The 25,197-nt window shown below is 43.4% G+C and overlaps 1 protein-coding gene across 1 annotated transcript; it reads left to right on the forward strand.

Annotated features, from left to right (window-relative positions):
* The first annotated feature begins 5,579 nt into the window (after positions 1-5,579).
* On the forward strand, positions 5,580-20,620 carry ICOSLG (inducible T cell costimulator ligand). The gene is made up of 7 exons (XM_032994473.2): positions 5,580-5,779; positions 9,122-9,162; positions 11,159-11,521; positions 12,012-12,296; positions 13,871-14,047; positions 15,171-15,206; positions 17,976-20,620. Exons 1-7 carry the CDS (start codon positions 5,766-5,768, stop codon positions 17,984-17,986), a joined length of 927 nt encoding a protein of 308 aa, XP_032850364.2. The 5' UTR covers positions 5,580-5,765; the 3' UTR covers positions 17,987-20,620.
* The last annotated feature ends 4,577 nt before the right edge of the window (positions 20,621-25,197 follow it).

The raw sequence follows: 25,197 nt of genomic DNA on the forward strand, positions 1-25,197 counted from the left end.
GAGATTTGTGGAGACCATTCCACAAGGATTTGGTGTACTTCAAATGTCACATCACAGTCACACATTTACTGATGGAAGAACAAGAGAGCCACACTATCCCTATTCCGTTGGAGTATGATTTTTCTCGTCTGGCATCAGTATGTTCAATATGGACTGCTCTTCTACAGCAGCAGTGATCTGCTGCTTGAAGCGTTACTTTTTAATGTTTTCCAATAAGAAAGGAGGATTATGATCCTTAGGGCAGTGTTCAGTCTGTTTTGTAAGGCTATTTTTGATTGCTCTACCACTTTACATTATTTGGATTATGCCTTTTGCCTCCTTCTTCTAATATCAGATTAGCTTACTTACTCTGTGACCCCTTTTAGTCTTTCTATTAATTTCTGCTCCTTTTTCTGCTATACCTTCTGTGCGGGTAACATACAAAAAGACAAACAAATTGATTTGTGGTTGTTTAGTTAGGTGGCAGTTTGAGTGTTTTGTGCACAAACCAAACATGACAGAGAACATACAAGCACTGTAACCCACACTGGCTAGGCTGTAGTACTTTCACTTGATTGCTTTACGTTGAAGATTGATGATAAGCATTTGCTTTTTTTTCCTCCCCTGCAATCTCATTTGCAGATATTTTCCATCATTTTAATTACACTCTGATATGTGTTGCACCAAAGTGCTTCTCTGCCTGTGACCCTTTTCCTGACAATCATCTCATGTACTAGTAGCACTGCAGTCATGGAGAGTTTGATTAGATTTTTGGTAGAGAACCTGTGTACTAAAAACTTTATTAGGAAATACATGTTAGCTAATTTTTCAATAGTCTTGCACCATTTAAATTTTTGTCATGATGATTTTAAAGTTTTCTATCCTGGAACTTATTGCCAAAAAACATATATTCCATGGTCCTGTAGACTCTGACATTTCCATTGCACCTGAATTTAGCACTGATTTCTCTCCCTCTAGTGAATGAATACTGTCCAACTAATGCCAATGAGGCTGTCACTGTTAATAGCAGGGTACTACCTATTGTTTCTGACTTAACGTGAAGATCAATTAGGCTTGAGGTCAGCTGTTTGTTTTCCAAATACTTCTTCTGATCCTGTGAAAATATCTGCAGATTTTTCTGTATTGTGGGGTAAGCCCCCCAGACCTAGTGTAGGTAATATAATTCCAAGGTTTTTCTAGTTAAAGTTACTCTCTAGTTGCATGCGGTGCACAAGCTGGCTCATTTTGCTCCTCTAGACAATGTACCTGTTTAAAATGTGTTACATGAAAGTTTGAGTAGTCCCTACTCTAAGTACCCCTTTTTAATGTGTTTTTTTAACTGTGGCTCCTGTCTGCTGCAAACTTGTTATGACTTCATCACATATTTCTCTCTTAAGTTTAAATGTTATCTTATTGCCTCCTATTTTGTCTTGGCATGTTTGTGCATGATGGGGAGAGGTTCAGTGCAGGCAACCGAGTGGTGATCACACCTCTCTTTTGGTTTTGTCACTGTGTCATTGTGCTTACTGATAATGATACAGGAATCTGATTTTCAAAAGGTGACATGCTCTAGCCACCCAAAAAACTGTTCAGCATTCAATCATCTTCTGCTACTGATTTTATGTGCACTTCTTTCACGGCTGTTCTATTCCAAAAATGGTTCAGGTCCTCCACACCACATACACTCACGTCACCCATTTTTCAGCTGTCCCCAAAGGTGCTCAGTATGTCTGAGATTTTCTTTTCTTCTATACATGTAGAGAGAGGTATGTCTCTGGTGCACGAAGTCTAGTCAGTCTCTCTGGATTCTCACTAATCGCATTAATAAACTTGTCACTGAAGGTATGTGTTTTGCAGATACACCTGTTCTCTTTGCGTGATACCCATTTGAAAACAAACAGCTCTCTAGCTCGCTGGTATGTAGATCAATTCTCTGTCTCATAGCCTGGAAAAATTAGAACACTGTTTTCCTCCTTTTTTTTTTTTTTTTTTCAATTCTTCCCAATCTTTCTAGTTTCAAAGCCCATAGGCAACATATTTGCCAGACACAAGCCACAGGAATTAGTTTCTTCTTCTGACATCCTTAAATGACTTAATTTAATTGCATCAAGTAGTGCAGACACAGGTAAGAGAGAACAACTTGACTGTCAACTAGAAGGTTTTTTACACTTTAGGAGGTCAGCTGCCTCTGCCTTCTCACACTGAGACACACACACATATGCACACAGGAGGAGGGTCCAAACGGATCATCTCTGAGCCTCAAACAGAGGCTGCCAGCAGCTACCTAAGATTGCACCTATGTACTACTGCTGTTAGCGGTCGCAATCGCAAATAGAACTTAGCTACACAAAGCAGATAAGCAGGCACTTCTTTATCCCAGCGCTGGGGAACACGAGGGATAGCTCCGCCAAAGACGTGTTCGCCGACAGGTACAAAGCACAACATATTTATACACTTTTTCAGCAGTCATGGTTACATAAGATCAACAAAATTCATAAAGTTTAGTTTGACCTTAATAATGACTGGTTTTCAGTTACCTCACCTTACCTATATTCCTATTCTACAGAAATCATTGGTCATCTTTACTGATTGATTTGAATAGAATGAGGGGAGGGTAATGATTAGCATATTCATGTTATTTCCTGAAAATCATTATCATATGCAAATGTATCTAACGCATGCACGGTTATGTTGGACGAGGGTCCTCTGGTGGTCATCAATAGTCTTCCTCACTATGTCCGCTGATTGAACTCCATCCTTGCGCATGCTCGTTTCATCTTTGGCCAATGCTCATTTCTTCTTTGGCTGATCTTCCAAACCAAACCAAACCCCGTATCTTCTGGTACCTATTGTTTTGACTCAAGATCCATAACCAGTACCCACTGTTTTAATTCAGAGTCCATAACGATTCGTACAATGTTCAAGGCACACACCATACTAGCTACCTATTCCTAAGGGCCTTAATGTGCTTTATATTCTCATAGCTGCTGTAACTCCATTTTAAAACCAAAATCATATTTTAAACTAAAATCAAAATAACATTCTAGGATTCAAGCTATTTTATTAAGGTAACTGCAACAATACTGGAATGGGTTCTGCAGTTTAACAAACTCAAACATTTCAATTTTCTGAAGCTAAGATCCATCTTCCCTGTTATAAGCATTGTAATTTTAAAAGCCCAATCAGACAGCTTTGCATGTGATTTGCCTCATAACTATCCTATAGTGTAGGTTTTTTAACAAAAGATAAATAAATATATATTTTTGCATTACTAAAACTAGACCTTGGAAAATTAAGACAACTGCTTATAAAAATTCAGTGTTCTGTGATAAAAAGGAAGTCTTAGCATAACTTTCAGAGCCGATGCGGAAGCAGCACTAGTAACTTTGAACCACATCTCTGTAGTAGCTTTGATATACAACTTTGAAGTTGGCCCTTCTTTGAGGTGGAGATTGCACTAGATAACCTTCAGAGGTGCTTTCCTGCCTGAATTTTTCCATAGGCACATGGTAGTAGGGAGGAGGAGCCACATCTTTGATGAAAACTTTTCACATAGGCTTTTCAAATATCCTTGCCTGTTATCATTCATCTTTGATGTGATACTTGTAGGGGAAAGATCACATAACTGAGATCTGTATTCTGACTCTAAGCCAAACACCCTGATTTATTGCTAGGAAGTGATATATTAACAAATCAATATCTAAAAGAAGAAAAATATATTGCTATTTCGTGTAAATAGAAGGAACCACATCAGCTGCAATGATCCTCCATTGCAGCTGCTTTTCCTTTTTTTGGCAGTGTGGAAAGAAATAAGGGAGCACTCCCAAAGGAACATCTTATAACAGGCAGTGATTTGGCAGTGAGAGCCTGCTTTTATTAACTACAGGGTTGTTCTGTGTTGTGCCGTAGGAATGGAGTCACTGGCAGAAGAATATCCTTAGGTTTCAAGCCCTCTGGGGAATTCTGCAGGTAGGGACAACTTAAGACCTGCCTAAGACTGGGCCTTAATGAAACACTATCTGGAAGGGAAACAAAAGACAAAGTTGCCTTATAGATTAAAAACTCATTAGGGATTTCACACAATGTGGATTCAAAAGCCTGGTGCGGGCAGAAAAGAGGTTTGCACCCAACCTTTCCAAATCCCAGAGAAGTCTACTGGCTGTGGAGACACATTTGCCTTTCATGCTTATTCTGAGATTCCCTTCCACCAAAACTGGTACACTTGTGTAGTAATAGGCTGTTCTCATTCATCATGTATGAATAGATCATTGATAAAAACTATTGCAAAGAACATCGGAAGAGTGTACTCAAACTATGCATTTTAGAAAGAACAAATTTATATCCAGAACTCTAAAAATTCACCTATAAATCCACAAGAATTTAAAGTAAGGAAGCTTTTAGCTATGAAGAAGTGATTCCATGTGCATCCCTGTTCACCAAATGTCTGTTATTAAAACAGCACCAAAAATATCAAGAGAGTAGTTCCCAAATTAGGATATTCCATCAGGAAATCTTTCAGTGAGAGATGTGAACTGGTCGCTGCCAATATGTTCTGGTCCAACCATAACTCCACAGGATTGTTTACCTTCCTTTAAATTTAATGTAAGTTTAAGCCTATCCTCCCAAACTGATCACTGGTTTGCAGCAATACACGGAGAGGCTGAAGTAATGTTAGCTTTAAGTCTCCAAACGGAGAGCCCCCCTTCCTGCTGCCGGCTGGCAGTGGGAACAGCACTGGGACCCCGCAGGTCTTGCACAACCCTGGAGTTTCTTGTTCATCAGTGGCAAATCAATTGGTATTGCCAGGGTGACTCAAAACCAAGACCAAGTGAAAACATCAATGTGGCAACCTGTTTCTAACGGCTGTCACCGCGGCGTTTGCCTGCAGCGTGGCAGTGGCAGCTTTGGGGTGGGTGTTGCAAACCTTCACGGTGGCGAAGGAGCCCCAGCCGGGCGGAGGTGCCTGATGGGGAGCCAGACAGATACAGCCACGGGTGCTGGGCCAGGAACGGAGCTGCTGGCGAACGCCAACCACCGCTTTCAAATAGCCGACTGCAGCTCCAACGTCCCCTCAGCGACGCGATTCTGGCAGAACTCTGATCTTCTGCATCTCCAGGTGCGGCCACGCACCGTATCGAACCGCACTTCGGGATATTTGCCATTTTAGGCAACTGTAAGCCTCACGTCTTTTGAAGCGTGCTTTGTAACACGACCCGGCAGCCGAGCCCCGGTTCCCCGGGTGGGCTTTGCAAAGCCCCATGTGCCCAGCCGGCTGGCAGTACTCTGCCCCTCCCCGCCTCCCCACGCACATGCCGAGCGGGGCTGTGGGACCAGGTCTCCGCCGCCTTGGCAGGGCCAACAAGATGCTGTTGTCTCCGCGCTATCGCCGAAGCCGGTGCCCGGCCCTGACTCCCCAGGTCCACCCCAGCAGCTCCCAGAGCCGGCGGTGAGGGGCGTCAGGCAGCCCTCCCCGCGTGGCGGAGGGGGGGGGGGGGGGGGGACACGACACACCCCTGCGAGGCTTTGGAAAAGGCTCCGTGGGGATGGGCGAGTGCCCGAGACCATCCCCACCGCCGGGGCCGGCCGAGGGGCGGGCTTGGCCGGCGGAGCGGTGCCACGGCACGGCGCGGTGCCACGGCCGCGGGGCCGGCCCCGCGCGGAAGGCGGAAATCCCCGGCGGGGGGAGGCGTGGGAGGGAAAGGGGAATGGCCTAAACCGGGTGGCCGTGGGCTCGGCACGGCACGGCACGGCACGGCACGGCTCGGGCGGCCTCCCGCGCCGCTGCGATGGAGCCCCGAGGGTGAGTGGCGGCCCAGGGCTGCGGGGAAGTGTCGCTGGGAGCACGGGTGGGCACCAGCCGGCTGTCTGCCGCGCAAACCCTTAGAGAAACCTGAGTTTCATTGCAACGCAGCGGGGCAGGTAAAAATTCGGGCGGGCGGGCGAGTGGGCTTCTTCAATAGCGGCGGGGGCGAGTCGGTGCCCTCGGGCCCGGGACAGCGGGTTGCGGTGTTAAACGTGCCCGGCGGCTGCTGCCTGCCCGGGGAGGGGGGGGGCGCACCTCGCCCGGGCTCCCGTAGCGGCGGGGGAGGCGGGTTTTGCAGGGCCCCCTCCGCGGCCGGGGTGCCCACGGCATAGCGGGTCAGCCCAAGGCAGAGCGCCCCCCCCCCCCCCCGCCCGTAATTTCTGACCCAGCCCATCGAAGACCGCCGGCACTGAAGTGGCGGTTTAAGGAGCCTTTCGGCCCGAATTGGGGGCGGTGGGGGAAGGCGAGCAGCCCCACCGGTGTGGCTGCCTGAGGGAGGCGGCACAGAGAACCCGCTTGGGGCACCTGCTGGTGCGGGAAGAGCCGCGTCGCTGCAGGGTTAGGGGATAAAGCAAATCTTAGCAGTGGAGCAAAAGCCCCGAAGTTATTATTATCGCGAGCATCGGGACATCTTCTGTCTGGCTAGAGTGTGCCAGAGCAGCAACTTCCCATGACTCTAAAATAAATAGTCTGTGAAAAAGTTGAGACGCTGGAAGACTTATCTCACCAAACAAGAACGTATGAAAGAGGAAGTGTAACTTTCTCCTGTTTCACATAACGTTGGTTTGTTTGTTTTTTGTTTTTTTTTTTTTGTTTGTTTTTTAAAACAAAAAAAAAAAAGTATAGACGGGGAAGGTGTAGGAAAGAATTGGAAAAGAAAAAGCTAATTTTAAAAAATTTACAATATGTTTTAAAAGAATAAATAAATGAGATATTGAACCTAAGAAACTAATGCAGCTACACTTGCGCTTAGTGGAGCTCACTGCCAGTGATGGACACAGGAGCTGAGTGTACATATGGGGCAAAAGGGAGGTTTTTCTCTGCAGGCAAGAGCATTTCTCCCTTTTTCCAAAAGGAGCTTGACATTAGAGCTATTCCAGGAGAACACGGTGGGTTGACACTGCCCCCACACTACCACAGCTGCAACCTCCTTCCAAATAAGAGGATGAGCATCTCTAGATCTGTCCAGTCTTGACTGTGACATCATTTATTACAATAAGAAATCAAGACCTGCTTTGTATACATACATTAGAGAATCAGTTCAGGCTGACTATCTGAATGTTTATTGGCATCGGCAAATGCCTACCAAGGGGAATTCCCTAAAGAGTCCCAAACGAATCAGTCAATTTTTGTTCTCCATTTAATTCAAATGACTTGATATAGCCATAGTTTCTAATGTGGGCAGGGAACAATAAAACAAACACAGCCATAGGATTAAGAATGATTAAGAGCTACATTAAGGTGAGATTGTCATGACAGACACAAAAGCCTGGCACAAAAGTGATGGCTCCTGCAAAATATAAAAATGCAACAGAAATACAAGACCACGTGCAAAACCCACCAAAAGTGACTACCAAAGACAGAACAGAGCAGAGCTGCCTCCCTGAAATGTTTAGGCATGCTTTCTTGGAAGACTTACTTTAGGGCTGATTTCAGAGTTATTAAAATAAGTATTAATGTTCCACACAGGGCTTAAATTTTTTTTTCCTTTTTTCTTTTCCAAAATCATCCATGAAACTGTTTCAAAGGACACAAAAAAAAAAAAAAAAAAGCATTTTCTTCATATAAAAGTAATACAATTCAGACTGACTCTTCCCTAAATGTTCCCCGTCTCATTCTCTAGAGATGGGACTTCTGGTGGAGGTAGATTTTGTGTCTGGATCAGAAGGATGCTTTCTACATGGAAGGATCATAATTTTCTTGGGGGCAGGTGGGAATTAGAGACCCTGTTCCACCGCAGAGGAGACTGAAGTTGTGCCCAGGCAGCTGATAGGAGATGACCTGGGCAGAAGTGATGCTGTGCCTGGGAGGTGGTAGAAGACAAATCCTGATGCTCAGCTGGACAAAGGGGCAGGAGCTGTGGGGAAGGGGCAGGAAGCCTGGAAGAGGGAGGGGATGTTGTAAAGCACAGACGACAGGGAAAAGTGAGGTGAGAAATGGCTGCTGGGGGGGTGACTTAGGTTAGGGCTTGGAGGGAGGAGGGTCAGGCAGGGCAGGGTTGGTTTGGAGGAAAGGTGGCAAGCAGTCTGGGTGGGAGACCCTGGAGCTCGCTCCTGGGTGGATGTGGGCTGCTGGCGGCAGCTCTGCCCATTGCCCCAGCCCTTGGCTCAGTCTTGGACCTGGCTGAGGGTTGAGAACAACTGGGGAAGGGAATTAGCTGCAGCCAGGTAGTGTGGCCTCACAGTCCTGCTTCCTTGCAACAGTGAGCTGGGGAAAATGGGAATGAGCAGGTACTTGTGTCCCTCTGCCCACTGGCTCAGCTTTGCAACCATATTGCAATGTCAGGGTGGGCACTGCAGCCACTCAGCTCCCATTCCAAAACCTTTCCAGTGTCTCCTTTCCTTCACCACAGCAGTCTGGAGGAAGGAGAGGTCAATGTATAGCTAGGCATGGTGGTGAAAGGTTATTTTAAAGTAACTCTTAGTGCTGCACATTTATCTTTCTTGGGATGAGAGTTAAATCATCTGGGCTTTATAGATAGGTCAAACTGGGTTTTCCTATAGCATCCTGCAGGTGTAACTCCCTTGGGAAACTCCCGCATAGATATGCCCCTCCAGAGTAATCAAACACACCAAATTCTTTCCAGCAAAACCTTTGCACAGCTCCTCGTTATCAGCACATTTCCTGTTTACACATTTTTACTGAGTGCACAAATTGGGGGGCAGCGTGGTCAGCTGCTTGTTGTCCTTTGACCAGATAAAACTGTAATTCATTGAGTTTCAGCAAAGCAGTAGGATGCAGGGCTCTGACCTGGATTTAGGCCTGTGCATCCATACTCCTTCCCAACGATCCAGATAGCCCTTCAGGGCCTATTCATCCAGTAAGTCTATATGGTTTGTTGTTCACGATAAAGACAGGCACTATACACCAGCTTCATGCCTTCTGCTCTGACTCCAGTATTAGTGTGGTTGACTGCTATTCGTGGCCTTGACCACCCACCCACAGAGGTTTTGCAGCTGTAAAAAATGCAAATACTTCATGGGACATTACATAGTAGCAGTACCTAATTTACCCACTTCTCCTACTATATTAAACAATCAATATTAGGTTTATTGCTTATTTAAACAACAGAGATGCTGAAGTCAATCATGTAACACTCTTGTTTTCTTTTTATTTTAGTTACGGGTTTCTGTTACTGCTCCTTCATATCCTGAGAGCTGGTAAGTTCAGAATATGTCAGTTAAAAATGAAGCTGCCCACTCTTTAATAAGTTTGGCCAAATACACTAAGTAGTTGTAGTATGTACAATATAGACATCTTCATGTTTTCAGCAAGACATTTAAGATTTCCCCAGTGTGAAATTTTTCTCTGACATGCATCAGGGAAAGAAGAAAATATCATTTTCTATCAGTTTCGGTATGGAGAGTAGCAAAGGACCTTCTGGATGCTCTTGCTTCGATTGCTCTGCTTGCTTCACAGACATCCCTGCATATTCATCTCTGCCAACAAAAGGCCTTAGAAGTGGGGTAATAAGGGCTGTTGATAAGCAGATCTAACATGCCTGGATAAAGTCCAAACTCATATTATGACTAGAATTATACATGACTCTATCAAGTACCCAGTATTAGTCTTTTACTACAGTTCCAAAAACACCTTTCAAAACAAAGGTAAGGTTAAAGGAGATCACTTGGTGATACTTAAATGTTTTCAGAATTGTCTCTCCTCTGTTCTTGCTTAATCACCAAGGAGGACGTCAACAAAGTGATCAAGGAAAGTCCACAGCTGCAAAATTGGGACAAACTACCAAATTCAGTTTCAGTAGATCCCAGCTGGCCTGCTCTTAAATAACGCCAGTGATGAGACTGTCCCCATATCCTCAGTCAGTGCTTTTTCTGCTACTACAAGGGGTTTCCCAAAGTCTGAGCTGCAGCACCCTTGTTGCAGTTCAAGCCCGTTACTTCTCGCCTCACCCAGCAGAGGATAAGGGCCTGGAGAACACACTGTATTCTTCCCTGAAAGTACTGTGTTTGCTTCGGTGGTATTTTTAAGCCAAGGGTGCCCAACTCAGACATGTAAATAAGCTATTTCTGAATCCACTGCACCAACACAAAGGGATGTCCACCTTTAATATTGCTGCCTCCCTCTCACCTCACCATGCACCGTTTCCACATTTCCAAACCTCACTCCTGTCATCTTTCTTTCCCTAATTCACCCAGCCACATAATCCCTTCCCCCAACTGTAACCTCTCCCATCCAACCCCATGCCTGACCCCCCTGGCCTTACCCCCCCCAGTCTGACATTTACAACATGCACACTGCTTTGGTCTCAGCAACCAGTGGCATCAGAGAGGTTTCGGCTGCTGGGGTGGAAGAGAGATGACACGTCCCTCTCAGCAGGGAGGCTGTGGTCAGAGCCACCCTGGTCCTTTTGGAGAAGCTGACCTGCACCTTCTGTATCACTCGCCAGCCAGCTCACGCCTTCTCACTGCTCACCAGGAGGAGAGGCTGCCTTTCTCAAGTCTGGAGTCCAGGAAAAGTGCCCTGAAAGCCAGATACTGTGCTGGCCTACCTCAGGTGGCTGTGAGAGGTTGTAAATGTCTAATGAATGTGTCACTGGAGGTATCTGGACATTCTGGTTTGCCAGCTGGTTATGTTTGTTGAGAGGGTGACACCAGTGGTAGCAATAAAATGTTATTGCCATGACATGCCCAATTTGGGAAACACTGCACTCCATGTTTAGATTTTTTGGCGTCTCAACATAATGGTAGCACTCTTTTTCTTATCAGTGTTTCTACTTCTTGTGGTTTACCTGGTGTTATGTGGCATTTCTGTTAATTAAAAAAAAAAAAAAAAAAAAAAGATAATTAAAGCATTAGGACTTGAATATGTGTCTGCAGTCAGTCCCAGTCAGTGGGCACAGTGAAACATACAGGCATTCTTGGGGCTGGGAACACTTCAACTGGTTGGTCCTCAGAGAAAGAAATAAGTAGAAGGCTTTATATTGTAAAAGGTCAGTTTGGAAAACATGCAGTCAAGCAGACACACAGAGAATTAGACATTAGCAAGTCAGGAGGTAGGAATGACTATGAAGTGAGCACACTCACCTGCCTGTTATAAATACTAATACTGCAGTCCATATGCAGTAGAATATATTTGAAAAGAATGACATTTTTTCTCAACCTCCCTGTTTTTTCTCACTCTACTTTTATCTTATAGTTATCGCACTGGAGGAGAAGGTCATTGTCAGTAAGCTTGGAGACAACGCTACACTGAGTTGCATTTATCGAGGAACAGAATTGCACTTAAAAAACCTACGGGTATATTGGCAAATAGCTGATGATCAAGAAAAGTGTTCAGTGGTACATGCACTGATCGCCGGTCAAGATAATGAAAGTGAACAGTGTATTAATTTTAAAAACAGGACTCAGTTATTCTGGGATAGATTGGAAAATGGCGATTTTTCACTGCTACTGCTAAATGTCAGCCAGAGTGATGAACGTACGTACAAATGTGTAGTACTGCAGAAAAGTGAATATACAAGAATGGTTCACCAGGCAGAAGTGGTTCTCAGTTTAGCAGGTAAGAACTTGTATCACTTGCACATATTTGCCAAAATTCTCATTCCAGCTTTTCAAATTCATGCTGTTTTAATATTATATTTAAGCACGCCCTTAACTTTGAAACAGTTCAGCACTTTGCTGAAATTAGGTCTGCTTAATTTAAATGTTACAGATAGGACATCTAAAACTGGGAGAATACCCATAGCAGCTGTTTATCTAGTGTGGGTTTTTCACAACTTGATTTTCGTTAATACAAGGGCTCTTGCACATGCCTGGGTGATAACAGCTTAAGAAGTTGCTTTCTCTCTTTGGATTTGGCTTCAGCATTCTGCCCTTCCAGTAATTCTCTTGGCTCTCTGGCTTACATACCAGACCTGCTGGTGTTTCCCTTTCAAGTCATGAGGGTCATGTGAAACCCAGAACTTCTGCTTCAGAACCCACATCAAAATTTTGTCTTTTCAATGCCTTTCGACATATTGATAACTATTTCTTTTTCTCTTGCTCTCCAGCTAGTTATAGCCAACCAATACTCAGTGGACCAATAAGAAACAGTGACAGCACTGGAGAGGAGGTGACTTTCAGCTGCAGGTCTGGCAATGGATACCCAGAGCCCAATGTTTATTGGATAAATAAAACGGATAACAGCCACCTGCCTCCATCAGAGCTAACAATCACCCCCCACGCCGATGGCACTTACAGTGTTTTTAGCACGCTGAAGGTTAAAGCCACTTCTAACATGCAAATAGAGTGCTCCGTAGAAAATAAAATACTGCGGGAAAATCTATCAGCCAACTGTAAGTCCCTTCATGCTACTTCATGTTTCCCAGATAACAGGAATATCAACCAGCGTGCCTCTGTCTGTAGATACGCAGTAACAAGGGGTACACGTAAATTCAGTAGTTCTAAAAAGTACCAAGAAGAGCTCAAGTTTTGTTTCAAGCTAGTTATGCATGGACTTGATGTTTACTTCTGCCATATTGAAGTCAACACCCCATCAAGCATGTTATGACAATGGCACTGAGAAGCTCTTGCATCCAAGGCAGTCACTGAGTTTTACGCTTTGGTTTATCGGGAACATGATGACGTGGGGAGTCAGGTTATTTTTCAGGGGGGCACCATACAGCAGGTCCACAATTCCTGAACCCCTACTTGACTGCTTTGCATCACTCACATTTGCTTTTTACTCTGCCTAGTTTCGAAGTTCTGTTTTCAGTCTCCAAAACTCAGTTTAATACAGTGCACTATTTAAAGCAGGCCTGTAGCAAACAGGTAATACTAGCCCAATAGAACAATACACCTAATCACACAAGTGTAATATGCTATTTATTGCTGATATGAGTGATCAATAGTAAAAACAAGCATTTAGCCACTCAGCTCTTCACAAAAACAGAAGTCTATTTAAAAAAAAAAAAATTTAAAAAGTTATAGCTTTTCATAGTGGATTTCATGATTTCCAAACAGCTGTGCAGAGAAGCTATCTGGAGTAGGAGAGCTTATCTGGAGGTGGCTGTTCAGTCTCACTGCTGTTCCTGGTCCTGCCTCCCTCCACACCTTTCTCTCACAGGTTTCTGCATCCTGGTGCAAAGAGGTTTGATTGTTTGCATAGCTGTAGCTGGATGCCCACAGTGAGTTTACCTGAACATGCTAAGGAGTCACATACTCTGGACTTAACGACACTGATCCCACAAACATAACCAAAAGATATAAGCTATTTCCAGGAACAGAAATTGTGTACATGAGCAGAATTTGCACAGTAGAGTGTTTATATGACAGCATACCCTTGCTGTCATTCCAAATTAAAGGAAAACTAAGTAACCTTGTCATTAGTTTCCTAGTGGCATTCTGTCATATTGTATTTTGGGGGAAAAGACCTTTATCTTACTATTTTTTGATGGTTTCTAAAAGCACTACCACACTTGAAATAGTAAGAAATGTGATTTGAAACCTTTCATTTACGGCAATCAGTGGAAATTCATCACTAACTTCAGGGAAACAGGTTTTCACCCACTTTTCTGAATACCATCAGATTTACATTATAGAGTCTGTAGATTCATTTTCAACTGAGTCTAGAATCAAGTTCAAACATACAGTCTCCCAGGGCTGTCAGGAAATAAGAACAAAAGGGAATACAGACAGATGCATGCAGTATGATGACAGGGAAGAATAAACTGGCATTGCATTATTTGACAGTGTAAGCTGGAGATGTGCCTTGCTCAGAAGGAATACCACCAGAATCACAGTGATATGAATAGCACAAGTACTTAGTCCTTCATGATTTTCTTGTGCATGTAAAATGTGGTCAGATATTTGCCTGGTATGAAATGTGAAAATTTATACTTTACTACATCCTTTTTCTATTTTATTCTAGACACACAGCAGAAGCAAAGCAATGGTTCTAGCACAGAAAGTCACAAAAACCTGGAAAAAAATGTACGAGGTGCTCAAGCAGCTGGCATCGTTTCCATTGTTATTCTGATAGGTCTTCTAGCTGTTTTAACCTGCTGGCTGTGGAGACGGAGGTCCTCCAAACTAGTGTCCTACACAGGTAATGAGGCCCTTAATTTGCATGACCAAATCTGAAGAACTCTTTTTCATTTGCCAAAATATTTAATGTCATCCACTGTGTTACTAGAACGTATGAGTGAGCTGTCTGCACACAACAGCAGGAAATCATGCTGTTATCAAAAACCTGGGGTGTGCTGGGGAGGACATGTAGTGCTCCAGGACATGTTATTCTTTATGGTTTTCTGCTACTGAGCCTGATTCTCACAGGAGTTAATTGCTGGATGTGAGAGTAACTCAGATTTTGTGCTTGTTCAGACCTATTTCCCAGCTGCAATCCCTGCAGGCTGTTTCTGGACAGATGGAGGGTATGTTCCTCCATGGAACAGGACTGGGGTCAGTAGCTCACTCTGCTTAGCACAGTCCAAAGCAGAAATTGGAGGATAAATCAATTCCAAGAGCTTTAGAGTCACTGGCTGGACAATTAAGGGTTCAAGATCCCACTGGGATCAAGCAGCCTTCTACAAGTTAAAAATAAAGCATGTCTCACTATCACTCCACATTATACATGCATACCCTTGTATTGCTGCATTTGCCCATGTGTGGGACTTTTCAATGCTTGGCATGACAGAACTCAAGGTAGCTCTAAAAGACACGTTGTGAACCAGACTAAGTCTGCTGATGTACCTGACTACTTGCAAGCCACTTAGCTCTTGTGGACCTGCAAAGAAAAGAGAGCAGGGGCAACCACACTTTTCATGGACAAGGACAAACCACATGTTCAATCCACGCCCTCTTCCTTATGGCTAGCAAGCCCAGGTGCTTCAGAAAAGAGCAGAAGAGAGCAGGATAGTGATCTTGCCCAGCATCTGCAGCAGCTGTCTGGGAGCCATGTCCTTCCTTCAGAAACAAACAACCCAAGAGTAGTGCAGGACCCTGTCCCAAAACCTGGAGCAGGGCTGTTGCTTCAAGCCCAAAATCTGTCCTTGCTGAAATGGTGACCTAGGTTGTAAAGAAATAGAGCACGGACTGCATTTTGCTGTCCAAAGAGCATTTAGCACATTGAACCTTCAGCTTTGGTGGATGTTGCTTAATATTAATCCCGTTTGGCTAAAGACTAAAGTTATCTATCCTACATGCTTAAAACAGTGCATTTGTTTCAACAGATGTCCAGTCAAATGAAGAGAAAGGAGAACTCAACTGTAAGTATTAAAAATATATTACTGTATTTGTCTCAAGAGTGACTTAACTTCATAGCTTCAGTACTCAAGATCAGCACAAAGCCTTTGTATTAGTCTTGCTGGACGTTACAAATTCAAGCATGTATAGTGGTAGCCCTACTTCTTCTCTCAGCCCTTTCCTTGGGTTCTGTAAGTGTTGCCAAAGGCAGCCTGAGAGTTTCAGTTCTCAGAAGTTCCTTCAACAGTTCAGGCCAAAGAACATGACAAATCAACAGGGAACACAGAGCATACAGGCTGAAGCCACCCTCCCCTCCTGTTCTACAGCTACACAGAAGCTCCTGTTGGCATCAAGACAGAGCCAAACTTGGAAAATCTGTTTTAAATGCTGATTTTCAAGTCTGGACAACACTGACCACTTAGCACTTCATATCATGTCAGTACCTATCATCAAATGGTTGCTCCCTGCCTTTTTAGTCACTACATCCTAGAAGGTCTTTAGCTGGGATTCAGGAACATAATTTGCTTCATTCATGTCTATGAACCTGAATGTATATACACCCAATTTAAAAAAAAAAAAAAAACAAAAAAAAAACCACCTCTCCTTGCCTAAGAAAAAAATACGTAGTTCAGACCTTCAACATGTTAATATTTTTTTATAAACAAGAGTGCAATAATTCAGGTCAGCTGGTTTACAGATTCATTTATCATTTATAGTGAGGGAAAAATAAAAACAGGGCAAAAAAATCCAAGACAGACTTGGAAAAACAAACTCAGCACAGGGGACTTGCAAGAGTACAAAGAGGTGAAATATCTACCTATGTTTTATCTCATTTGGTAGTATCTACTGAAGCAAATGACTGGTGCCTGAGTGTCTTTGCAAAACAAGCAGAAAATACTGTGGTTTCACCAAAACTGTAATAGTTAAAACATAATTTGCCATAACAGATGCTGTTAATACCCAAATCATAATATCAAGCAGAAGCAAAATAAGCCTTAAATTAAAAAACTTGGTCTGGAGTTTCTTTGTTGGTCATGCAAACTGGGTTAATGGTCAGTTATTTTCCAGACCCATTGCACAACCCCAGTCTGATCCACAACATTTGTGTTTGCTAAACATCAACGTGCATTACGCTGTTTCCTGTAGAGTATAACATAGAGTGGAGGATGGATTTTCTCCTTAAGATAAAGAGACGTTTTCTCCTTCCGTTCCTGTGAGCTGCATTAACGTAACACAAGCAGCTCATTTAAGGTCAACTTTTTCTTCTCTGGACTTACTTATACCAGCTCCTATTTGATTAGATCCCTGGATTTAACTCATAAGTAGAAAAACCTCAGTGACATAAATAGGAGTAAACATTTATCTTATATTGAAGTCTGCTGTAGCACGATTTGTTCATTAATAACAAAACAAAGACACTTGCCTTCCAGACACTACCATTTCCTTGGCATGCTTCCACACCATTTGTGGGAGAAGAGGTGGGACAGCAGCTTGGGTGGTTTGCTGCTGTCAGAAACTGTCCCACCTTTGAGGGCTCTCTTCTGCCAGCAGAGCCATGAAAGGCACAGGAGGCGGTATCTTTTAGTCATCCCAATTTGAGGACAGCTTGGACCAATACCAGAGAAATGAGAATAATCTAGGGAACGCGATCTCTGATGACAAATTGGTTATGTTTGTTTAGGCTGGAGAAAGCAAGTTTGATAATGGACACAATAACAGTCCTCTTCAGAGGGTTCTTAAAGAAGATGGGATAAGTTATTTATTGTCCTAAGTCAGCATACACAGCACTTAAGGCACAACAGGCTTAAACAGAGGAGATTTAAGCTAGATGTTAGGAAAAAATGCTTTTCTAAGGGTAATGGTAGTTGAGCACTGAGACAGAGTTTGTGCAGGCTGTCAAGTCTTCATCAGTCCAGGTTTGTTGCTGTTCTGTTTTTTCTTAACAAAAGAGGAAACTGGTATCAGTCAGAAATAGCTGGTACCTTGGGGCAGAAGATGGGCTCTAGCCTAATTCAATCATCATTTGATATTTTCAAGCAAGTTGTGTGTGGTAGATGGGGAGTAAGGCACTGCGGAGGTGCACCCATGGGAACACTGCCACGGCATTTTGCTTCTCAATACTGATGTAAATACATTTCTGCTTTTAGCAGTTTCACTTTATGAAGAAGGCCAGACTGTTTCACGGCTGGGGGGGTGGGGGTGGGAATCCAAAAAGAGCCTACTGAGAATAGCTTTGCTGTTACAAAGAAAAGATTTTGAACACTGCGGGGAAGATAGGTTGCAAAGAAGAGTAACTTCATCCTGGTGGGGTTAATCTCTCCAGACACCCATTACAGTCGGTGGGGCAGGATGAGGAGATATTCAGAGCTGGAGCAAATCTGATTGCTCTCTGGAGGGACCTCCTCACTGCCTACAGAGGAGTCTCAGGAAGCTGGTTTCTTTTGACCATAGACAGGCTTTGTGCATCTCGTTCTCTGAAGCAGCTTAAAATGAACCAAAGGTGACACTGACATCCCTTCACAAGGGAGGGGGATGTTAGCAGGAGAGCACTTTTTGCATTTGCACAGAGAGGCACTTTTGGTCTGTGGCACAAGGGCAGAGGGCCTCCAGCATCTCATGTATCCAGGCAGAGGCATGGGCTTCACCCCGGCCAATTCTCTTTCAGCAGCATGAATACATCTTTTCAGTAGTTTTGAAGCTTGTCCCACTGGTTACGCAGGAAAAATAACTCTAGGATATGATTATTTCTGGGGGATTTTTTTTTCTAAAAATGAGTTGTTTTGTTTTCACAGCACCTGTCTAAATGGAAAGTCTGACAACGATTTGGGCAGCTGGAGATGTGTCAAGAGAAGCATCACCCCCCATCTCAGTGGCAGCATTGCTTGCAATACAAGTGACAGATTTCTGCAGAGCATGCCAAGAGAGATGGCAAAAAAAATTTCTCCAACACAAGAGACAGCAAAATCCACTGGATTTCTGTTCCACCAGAGGCTGTGTCCACACAACAGTTGTGTCACCAGACCAGCTATCCACTTTGGACAGTCCTCCGGGATAGTCTGTCAATGTTTTGAGCTCTTGCACAGGGGAAGACAATAGGCCTGGGACTTAGCTACTCTGTGCCAGACCACAGAGAGCTGGTGAGTGCCCAGTCTCTCGTCGTCACCTTTGAGGACTTAGTAGCAGAAGCAGCTGCGTTTCAGGAGTGTGGAAAGTTCTTGCTGTGTCTCCTTACACCAATGATGACTACTGAATGTGAAGAAAGGCAGCTTAAAAAAAAAGAAAGAAAACTGAAGGACTCTCTGCAAAGTGAGATTTCTGGCCTTTTCCACCTTTCTCTACAGTACGTCCTTGCGTTGTCTGGTTTCACCAGCTGTATGGTATTGTGTATAGAACTAGGTAGAACATTTTGACCCAGTCCTCCAAAAATGGGAATTGCTCTGATGGGGTTAAGCACTGAATGTGTTAACATAAGGGAACGTGTGTTCTTTAAATGCACTTGATATCAACATTTTGTTTTTTACCAAATATTCCACTGAAAAGGGGACTTCCACTTTTGACAGAAGCCAGTGCATACTTATGTAGAAAAATAGGCTGTAGAAATCTGACTAAAAATAGTGCTCCCTGCTAAGTTAGCGTTGGGTTACCTGAACTTACCCATTTCGAGATAGAACAAAAACTGTGGTCAAGCTCTGCTTGATTCAGCTGGTATTTATTTAAGCATTACCCCGTGGCTTCCAGGGAGGATTTTAAACTGAAATTTTTAAACTGAACCTCTCCCTGTGTCCCATCCCTCCACCCAAAAGAAAAAAAAAAAAAAAAAAAGCACGCAGACTATAGCACTGTGTTGTCCATGAATGTCCAGAAAGCCAAGAACTGCATTTTCCTTGTGCCAGTGCACGTGCCTTGCTGTTTCAGCCCCAAGTCAGCCAGGAGAAAGTGGTTGAAAATGGAAAAGCAGTAAACTTTTCTGATGGTATGAGGTTTTTGAAGGAGGAAGAGGAATCTATACTAGCTCTTTTGCCTAGGTGGGGCAGGTTCCCCATCTTGTCACAGTGAGGTAGAGATGACGGTTTTAAACTGAGCTCTGGAGACACTTGGCTTCTCCTGCACTAGTTGCTAGACTAAAATTCTACCATCTTTGTGAATAAGTCACAGCCTTGTTTGACCTAGCTCTGTGGGGGGGAGGCACTCCAGTGTCAGCTGTGAGATAGGACATTGACTTGTCATAGCAAGATCAGCTTTGAAATGCCAGCCAAGTGAAAATAATTTTTGTCATCCTGTTCTCCCATCACGGGGAATCCAGAACCACTTGGCAATAGTATAGTTAGCTTTTGTTGAGGCAGTACCCACCCAAGAAGACTCCGAGTTGGGTAGCTGTGCACCACTGCTGCGCCAGTACCTTGTGGGAGGGCTGCACAGGCTCAGCCTCATGGCATTCAAGAGAAGGGGCAGTTTAGCTCTCACTTGATGCAATCTAGACTTACTCACCAATTTGAACAGGATAGAGAAACCTTTTTTTTAAAAAAAAAGCTAAGGTGAAACGAAATAATTAAGCTCCTGTTTAGGTTATAAGTAACGGTGTACAACTGTGTTTTTTAAAAGATTGTTTATCTATTAATGTCAAAAAAAGTATATTGCGTATTTGATAATCTTCAATGTCTGTGAAAAATATTGTTTTATTTATTAATTTTACCTTTATTATCTGTTGCCTTCCAATCTACAACTGTAATGTACCCTATCAGGTAGGGCATTTAGCTCACAGTGTTCATCAGATAAGATTACTGAGGTGCTGTAAGTTACTTTAAATGCCAGCCTTTCCTTGTCTTCTCTCATGTCCATTAATCTAGGTGTTAGATATTTTCTGAGCCCATGTCTAGTCTTCAATGAACCCGAGGGAATTTGCTTGAAGAAAGCATGCAAGCTTGCAGACACCTTAAAAATGTGAGTAACAGCTGTGCGGATGTGAAGGGTAACCATTTCCTAGTGGTTCACTAAGAAATGCTGCAGACATTTCCTCGCTATCTCATGGCGTTGTTTTGCACAGCCTCTCTGGTGCTGCTGTAACTGACAGAAGCCTTTTCTAAAAACAGTTTTCCATCTTCATATCCTGCCACTGCAAGAAGCTGTAACGGTTTAGAGATGCAAGAAGTGACCTAGAAGTCTCTTCGCAATATTTTGTTAAGCTAATTTAGACCATTTGGATTTTCTTACTTCTGGGCTACTTCATGGTACGTAGTGAATACATCTAAATGCAACAGCCTGCTCTTGCAAAATCCATATTTTTGATAGGTATAGGTTTCCAGCTATTTTTAGAAGCAAGTAAATCCTAAATGACAGTTGTTTGTTACCATTCAAAGGACATGAAAATTTTGTGGTAACAGAGTTTGTCATCATATACCATGTTTGTATTTTAAATAAAATTCATTCATTCTTCTGGATGTTTGACTAAATCTATCAGCACATAAAGACAAGTCTCTGCAAACCATTGCCCCCAACCAAAGTGGCAGTTTTTCTTTCAGCCACAACCCTCAGGGCATATGAGCACACCTCACCAAAGCCCTCAGATGAGGAGAGACTGATTCAAGCAACAGACTTGGCAATCTTTGCTCTATTTTGGCTCTCGCAACAAAAGACCTTGAACTAACTCAATGAAAACCATGCAGTAGCCTGAAGACAGCACTCAGCCTAGGCTGATACATCCTTTTCTCACCCAACTTGACAACCCCTAGCTGAGCAAAGGTACAACACCCCCTCCCGCTTCCAGAACTGAAATGGGCTCATTGCACTGTCCCGGGTCGATGTTGCACTTGGGCATCAGCATCCCTCTGCTTCCTTTCATTAAAGATAGCAGCTCGTGTTAAGTACATGTCTCAGGCAATGTAAACACATACACAGGAAAGCACCGCTTGATGCAGCTTTGTGGGAAGACTAAGAAACAGACTCGCTTTCACAGAAAAACGAAAGGCTTTCATTGTGGCATGGCTGGTAAACCACAGATGGAAAGTCCTGAGAGGGAACATGTATTGCTACTTAGTGGTCTGAGTCCATCCATCCTGTAGTCAAATTCATTATTTAAATCTTTTCACCTGTGAGAACTGAAATAATCTCTCTTGCTCAAAAATATATTCCCTTTTCCACTTCAACAACCCTGACTCCAAACACTTTTGTCAATATCCCCTTGTGCTATGCCAAATTTTAGCTGCTTTTCCAAATTGCAAAGTGAATCCTTTTCATATTTGTAACAAATATGCACAAAAGTTCACATTACCCCATGAAGGTAATTTCTCTAACCTTTCTCTTTTCTAGGGCAAAGGAAATTGCTCTAAAGAATAGTGTACAGCTGAACTCCACAGGGAGGGGAACCCCCATCCCCTACAAAAGTTAGCTAGGCTCTTGGGACTTTTCCTCTCAATGTGTGATGGCACATTAGGACCTTCGCCACATTCATTGGGTGATATGTGGTGAAATCATTGTAAACTGGTCCCCATCTGAGGATTATAAAAGGCACCCCACATGTTCCTTGAGGTGATCTTCTCTGCATCTGGCAGCCCAGGGAATTACAGGCCACAGACCAGTAGCCTCCATCTCATTAATCTTTCAAGACACATTTATGCGACATCTCAATTTGTACAATTACCTTCCAACACTCTATGCACTATCAGCACCGCTAATAAGTGTAAGTAGTGTATCTGAACCACTGCTCCACGCTGCAGAATGCAAGTCCTTGGGAACTACTCATGACCTTACCATTAATCACAAACTCAAGTACTTTGTTAGGAAAGAGCCTGTCTCCTCTTTTAGTCTCCACAGAAATTTTCTGTGTAGAGAGAGAAGCTTATATCAACAGAGATTTAGGCTGACTTTCCAGCTTGCCCAAAATAAGTCCTAACAATATAGTAATAAAACACTAATTTGTTTTCCTGTGATTCCAAGAAGTGCTGATTAGGGCTATTTTATAATTGGAAAACTTGGACACATTCTAATAAGCGTAAGTAGTGTATCACACAAGGCTGTAGCTAACCTGGTGTTTGACCTCACGTCTTCAGCATGTAGAGACCATCTCTCCTTTCAGTTGCTGGACTGGAAAGTCTACTTCTTTGCAGCACTCACCCCAATAGAAGTCATAAGTCAACAGAAGCCAGTTGCTATTTTTGAATAGGATTGCATATAAACTGCCAGACTACACTTTCATATCTGTTGCACAAAAAAAAAGTCTGCCCTTAAAAAAGTTAGAAAGAGGAAAAAGCTGACAAAATGTCTTTCAGTTGAGACTGGAAAACTTCTATGAATGTGTCAGTAAGAAGCAACACTAATGCAGCCATAACGCAGACAGAGGGTGATTGCTAACACTTCCTTCTTAATTTTTTCTGCCAGGAGATCTATGCTGTCATATGCCATACCTCTTATGAGGCTGAGTTTGTAGTTTTGAAACAAAATCAGGTTTTCTTGCAAAAACTTCTTTTCCACATCATCATGCTGGACTAGTGGTAATTCTATTTGTGTTGATTCGTTTCTTTACCAGTCAGACTTACCATTATAATTTTACCTAACTTCTAAAATACATCACTACTGCAGCCGCAGTAACTAAAAAGAGGTCAAGGGATAAAGGTGTAAAATGTCTGAATTATTGCCAAAGCACTGTTTTGCTTTCATAACACAAGGCACACACAAAGTTTCTTTAACACCTTATTGGAAATCTTATTAGCCAGCTCAGATCAGTTTGATAAATGGCCAGTGACATTAAACTCTGTGTTAGCAAAGTACCAGAAGTCCTATCACAAAACTTGGTCTTTTAAAGCCCGCCCTTCATTTTTTTCATATGTATGATCGTATTTCCATATCTAACTGTCACTATTTGCAGCACAGAGGGTTGCTCTATTATTTGAGAAATATTATCAAATTCTTTTATCAGAATCACGAGAAATATCCAGCCCTGTGATGGTTTCTGATCTACTGAACCAGGCAACAGGGCTGGCCAGGTAATGACCATCCTTCACAGGGAAATTTATTGACTGTTTCTACACAGAGCGAGGCAGAGAGCCAGTACCCCAGGAAGGTCTCCTGAACTCCTGGCACCACCTCACGCGAGAAGCGTGCCCCGAAACTGAAGGACTGGAGAAGCAGAGGAAGTGGCTGTGGAGGCAGTTGAGTCTCCAGGGAGCCCCAGCCAGGGTGAGTTGCCATGCCAGGTCTCTGCTCAGCAGGCGGGCACCACGTCAGGAGTCCTGGCATGCCAGGGCACAGCTTGGCTCTGAGCATTAAGTGCCTTCAAGCAGGAAAATGCAAAAGAATACGTAAAGAAATGCCAAACTCTACACATCTGTTTAACTTCAGATTATTTTATTTATTTAAAGTTGAGTTTTTCATGCCTACCATGAGGCAGACAGCTGTCTGTCAAGGTATTTCTCATGGAACAGTTTTATCCAGCTGAGAGTAGGAAGAAGAAAAGGAAAAAAATAAAAAAAAAAAATCTTTTAATCTGCTCCAGCCCAGTGACACTTCACCAATCCTCTGGAGGTGAAGCTCTGGGGGGGAAAATTATAATAATTGATTATTTCTTTCTTTTTTTTTTTTTTTTTAACAAAGAAGTCCTTAAGAAGAGCTGCTATTAACAAGCATATGCGTTGGTTGGCTAGAATTATCAACCACAAAACCCACCAGGCATGCACACAGTGAGCCAGTGTGCCTTTCCTTAGCATTTTTGGCAATGCATCAACTACTGACAGGCTTCATGCAATTTGTCTTAGCTTCACTTTTGAGCAATTCCTCCTGCATCACAACATATCTGGATGGAAAATTATTTCTAAACAAACATACAAAGTCAAACAAATTGTTCCTCAGAAACAGAAAAATTGGCAAAAGAAATAGACCAAGTTCTGTGGCTGCATTTACTGCATCAGTAGGCCTTCAAGTCTTGGGAAACAGTAGTAAGTATTCCACATGGCAAATACCTGTGCTGGTAAGAACCAGTTTTTGCATTAAAACTGATTTTAATGTCCCCAGGTCACAGGTGCTCAGGCTTGAGCACCCCTCAGCCATGACGGACCCCAGGCATGGAGCTGTGACCCCATCTGCATACTTTTCAGAAGTGTTCGGGGTGGGGTTGGAGGGCAGGGGTAGAAAAGAGTTTTGTTTTAGTCTCTAGGCAATGCTGCTCCAGACAGCTAGGAGGAAACCACTGAAATTATGCACCTGGGAAGAAGCCAGGTAAGAAGTTGGCTCTGAAGCTGGAAAGGGACCCTAACCCCCTCCTGTGAAGGTTTGGTTATACAGCCCAGTGCTCTTATACACACTAGCTACACATTTTACAAAGCAAGCTATAATCTTAATCATTGCATACCTGGATGCTGGGATGGGATAGAGCACTCAGCCTGTAGATAAAAAATTGTACAACATTATCTCTGCTGGTTGGGAACTTGGTGCAAACAGTCATTGTGATTTCACAGAGGTGAGCACAATGGAGCAGTATACCAAAGTGTATTTGAATAGAGGTAAAGTTCAACAGGCACGCCAAATGCAGGTCAGATTTTGCAAGGAGATGAGTGAGAAAGCATGTGGCTCCCACAGTGAACGCCCATTCTTGTCTGAGTGGCAGGACTTCCACAGTCTAAATGCAAACATAATCCCAACATCACTGCTTTCATTCAGACTATTTACTTTTCAAGGAGGAAAGATTGGTATCTTATCTCCCCCCCCACACCCTCAACATGTCAAAGCTAGTGCCACTCTTTACTGCCAAGACAACACATACTTGTTCTGCCCTCTTGAGATGCTGCACCCCGCGAGTGGGCAAACACCAGCAGCTTAATTACACAGGCAGTTATCAAAGCCTGGCTGAACTTTCACACTAGGAAAAAGTGTGCTTCCTCTCATTAAACTTAGCAAAAAAATCAATACTTTGTTTCTAGGTGAAAGTCAGCAAGAGACCTGGAAAGTTACTGCTAGATGTATCCCTGCTTACTATGTGGGTCATGGCCAGAGAGGGTATTGGGCTATAAGGGCCTTGGGACACTC

Source organism: Tyto alba, unplaced genomic scaffold (assembly GCF_018691265.1).
Source record: "Tyto alba isolate M040663 unplaced genomic scaffold, T.alba_DEE_v4.0 Super-Scaffold_14, whole genome shotgun sequence".
Classification (NCBI taxonomy): domain Eukaryota; kingdom Metazoa; phylum Chordata; class Aves; order Strigiformes; family Tytonidae; genus Tyto; species Tyto alba.

What these genes read in the sequence shown, in the direction of transcription:
- ICOSLG (XM_032994473.2), top strand. An exon ending in CCTTCATATCCTGAGAGCTG is followed by an intron (nt 9,163 to 11,158) that starts GTAAGTTCAGAA and finishes TTTATCTTATAG; the next exon opens with TTATCGCACTGGAGGAGAAG. An exon ending in GGAAAATCTATCAGCCAACT is followed by an intron (nt 12,297 to 13,870) that starts GTAAGTCCCTTC and finishes ATTTTATTCTAG; the next exon opens with ACACACAGCAGAAGCAAAGC.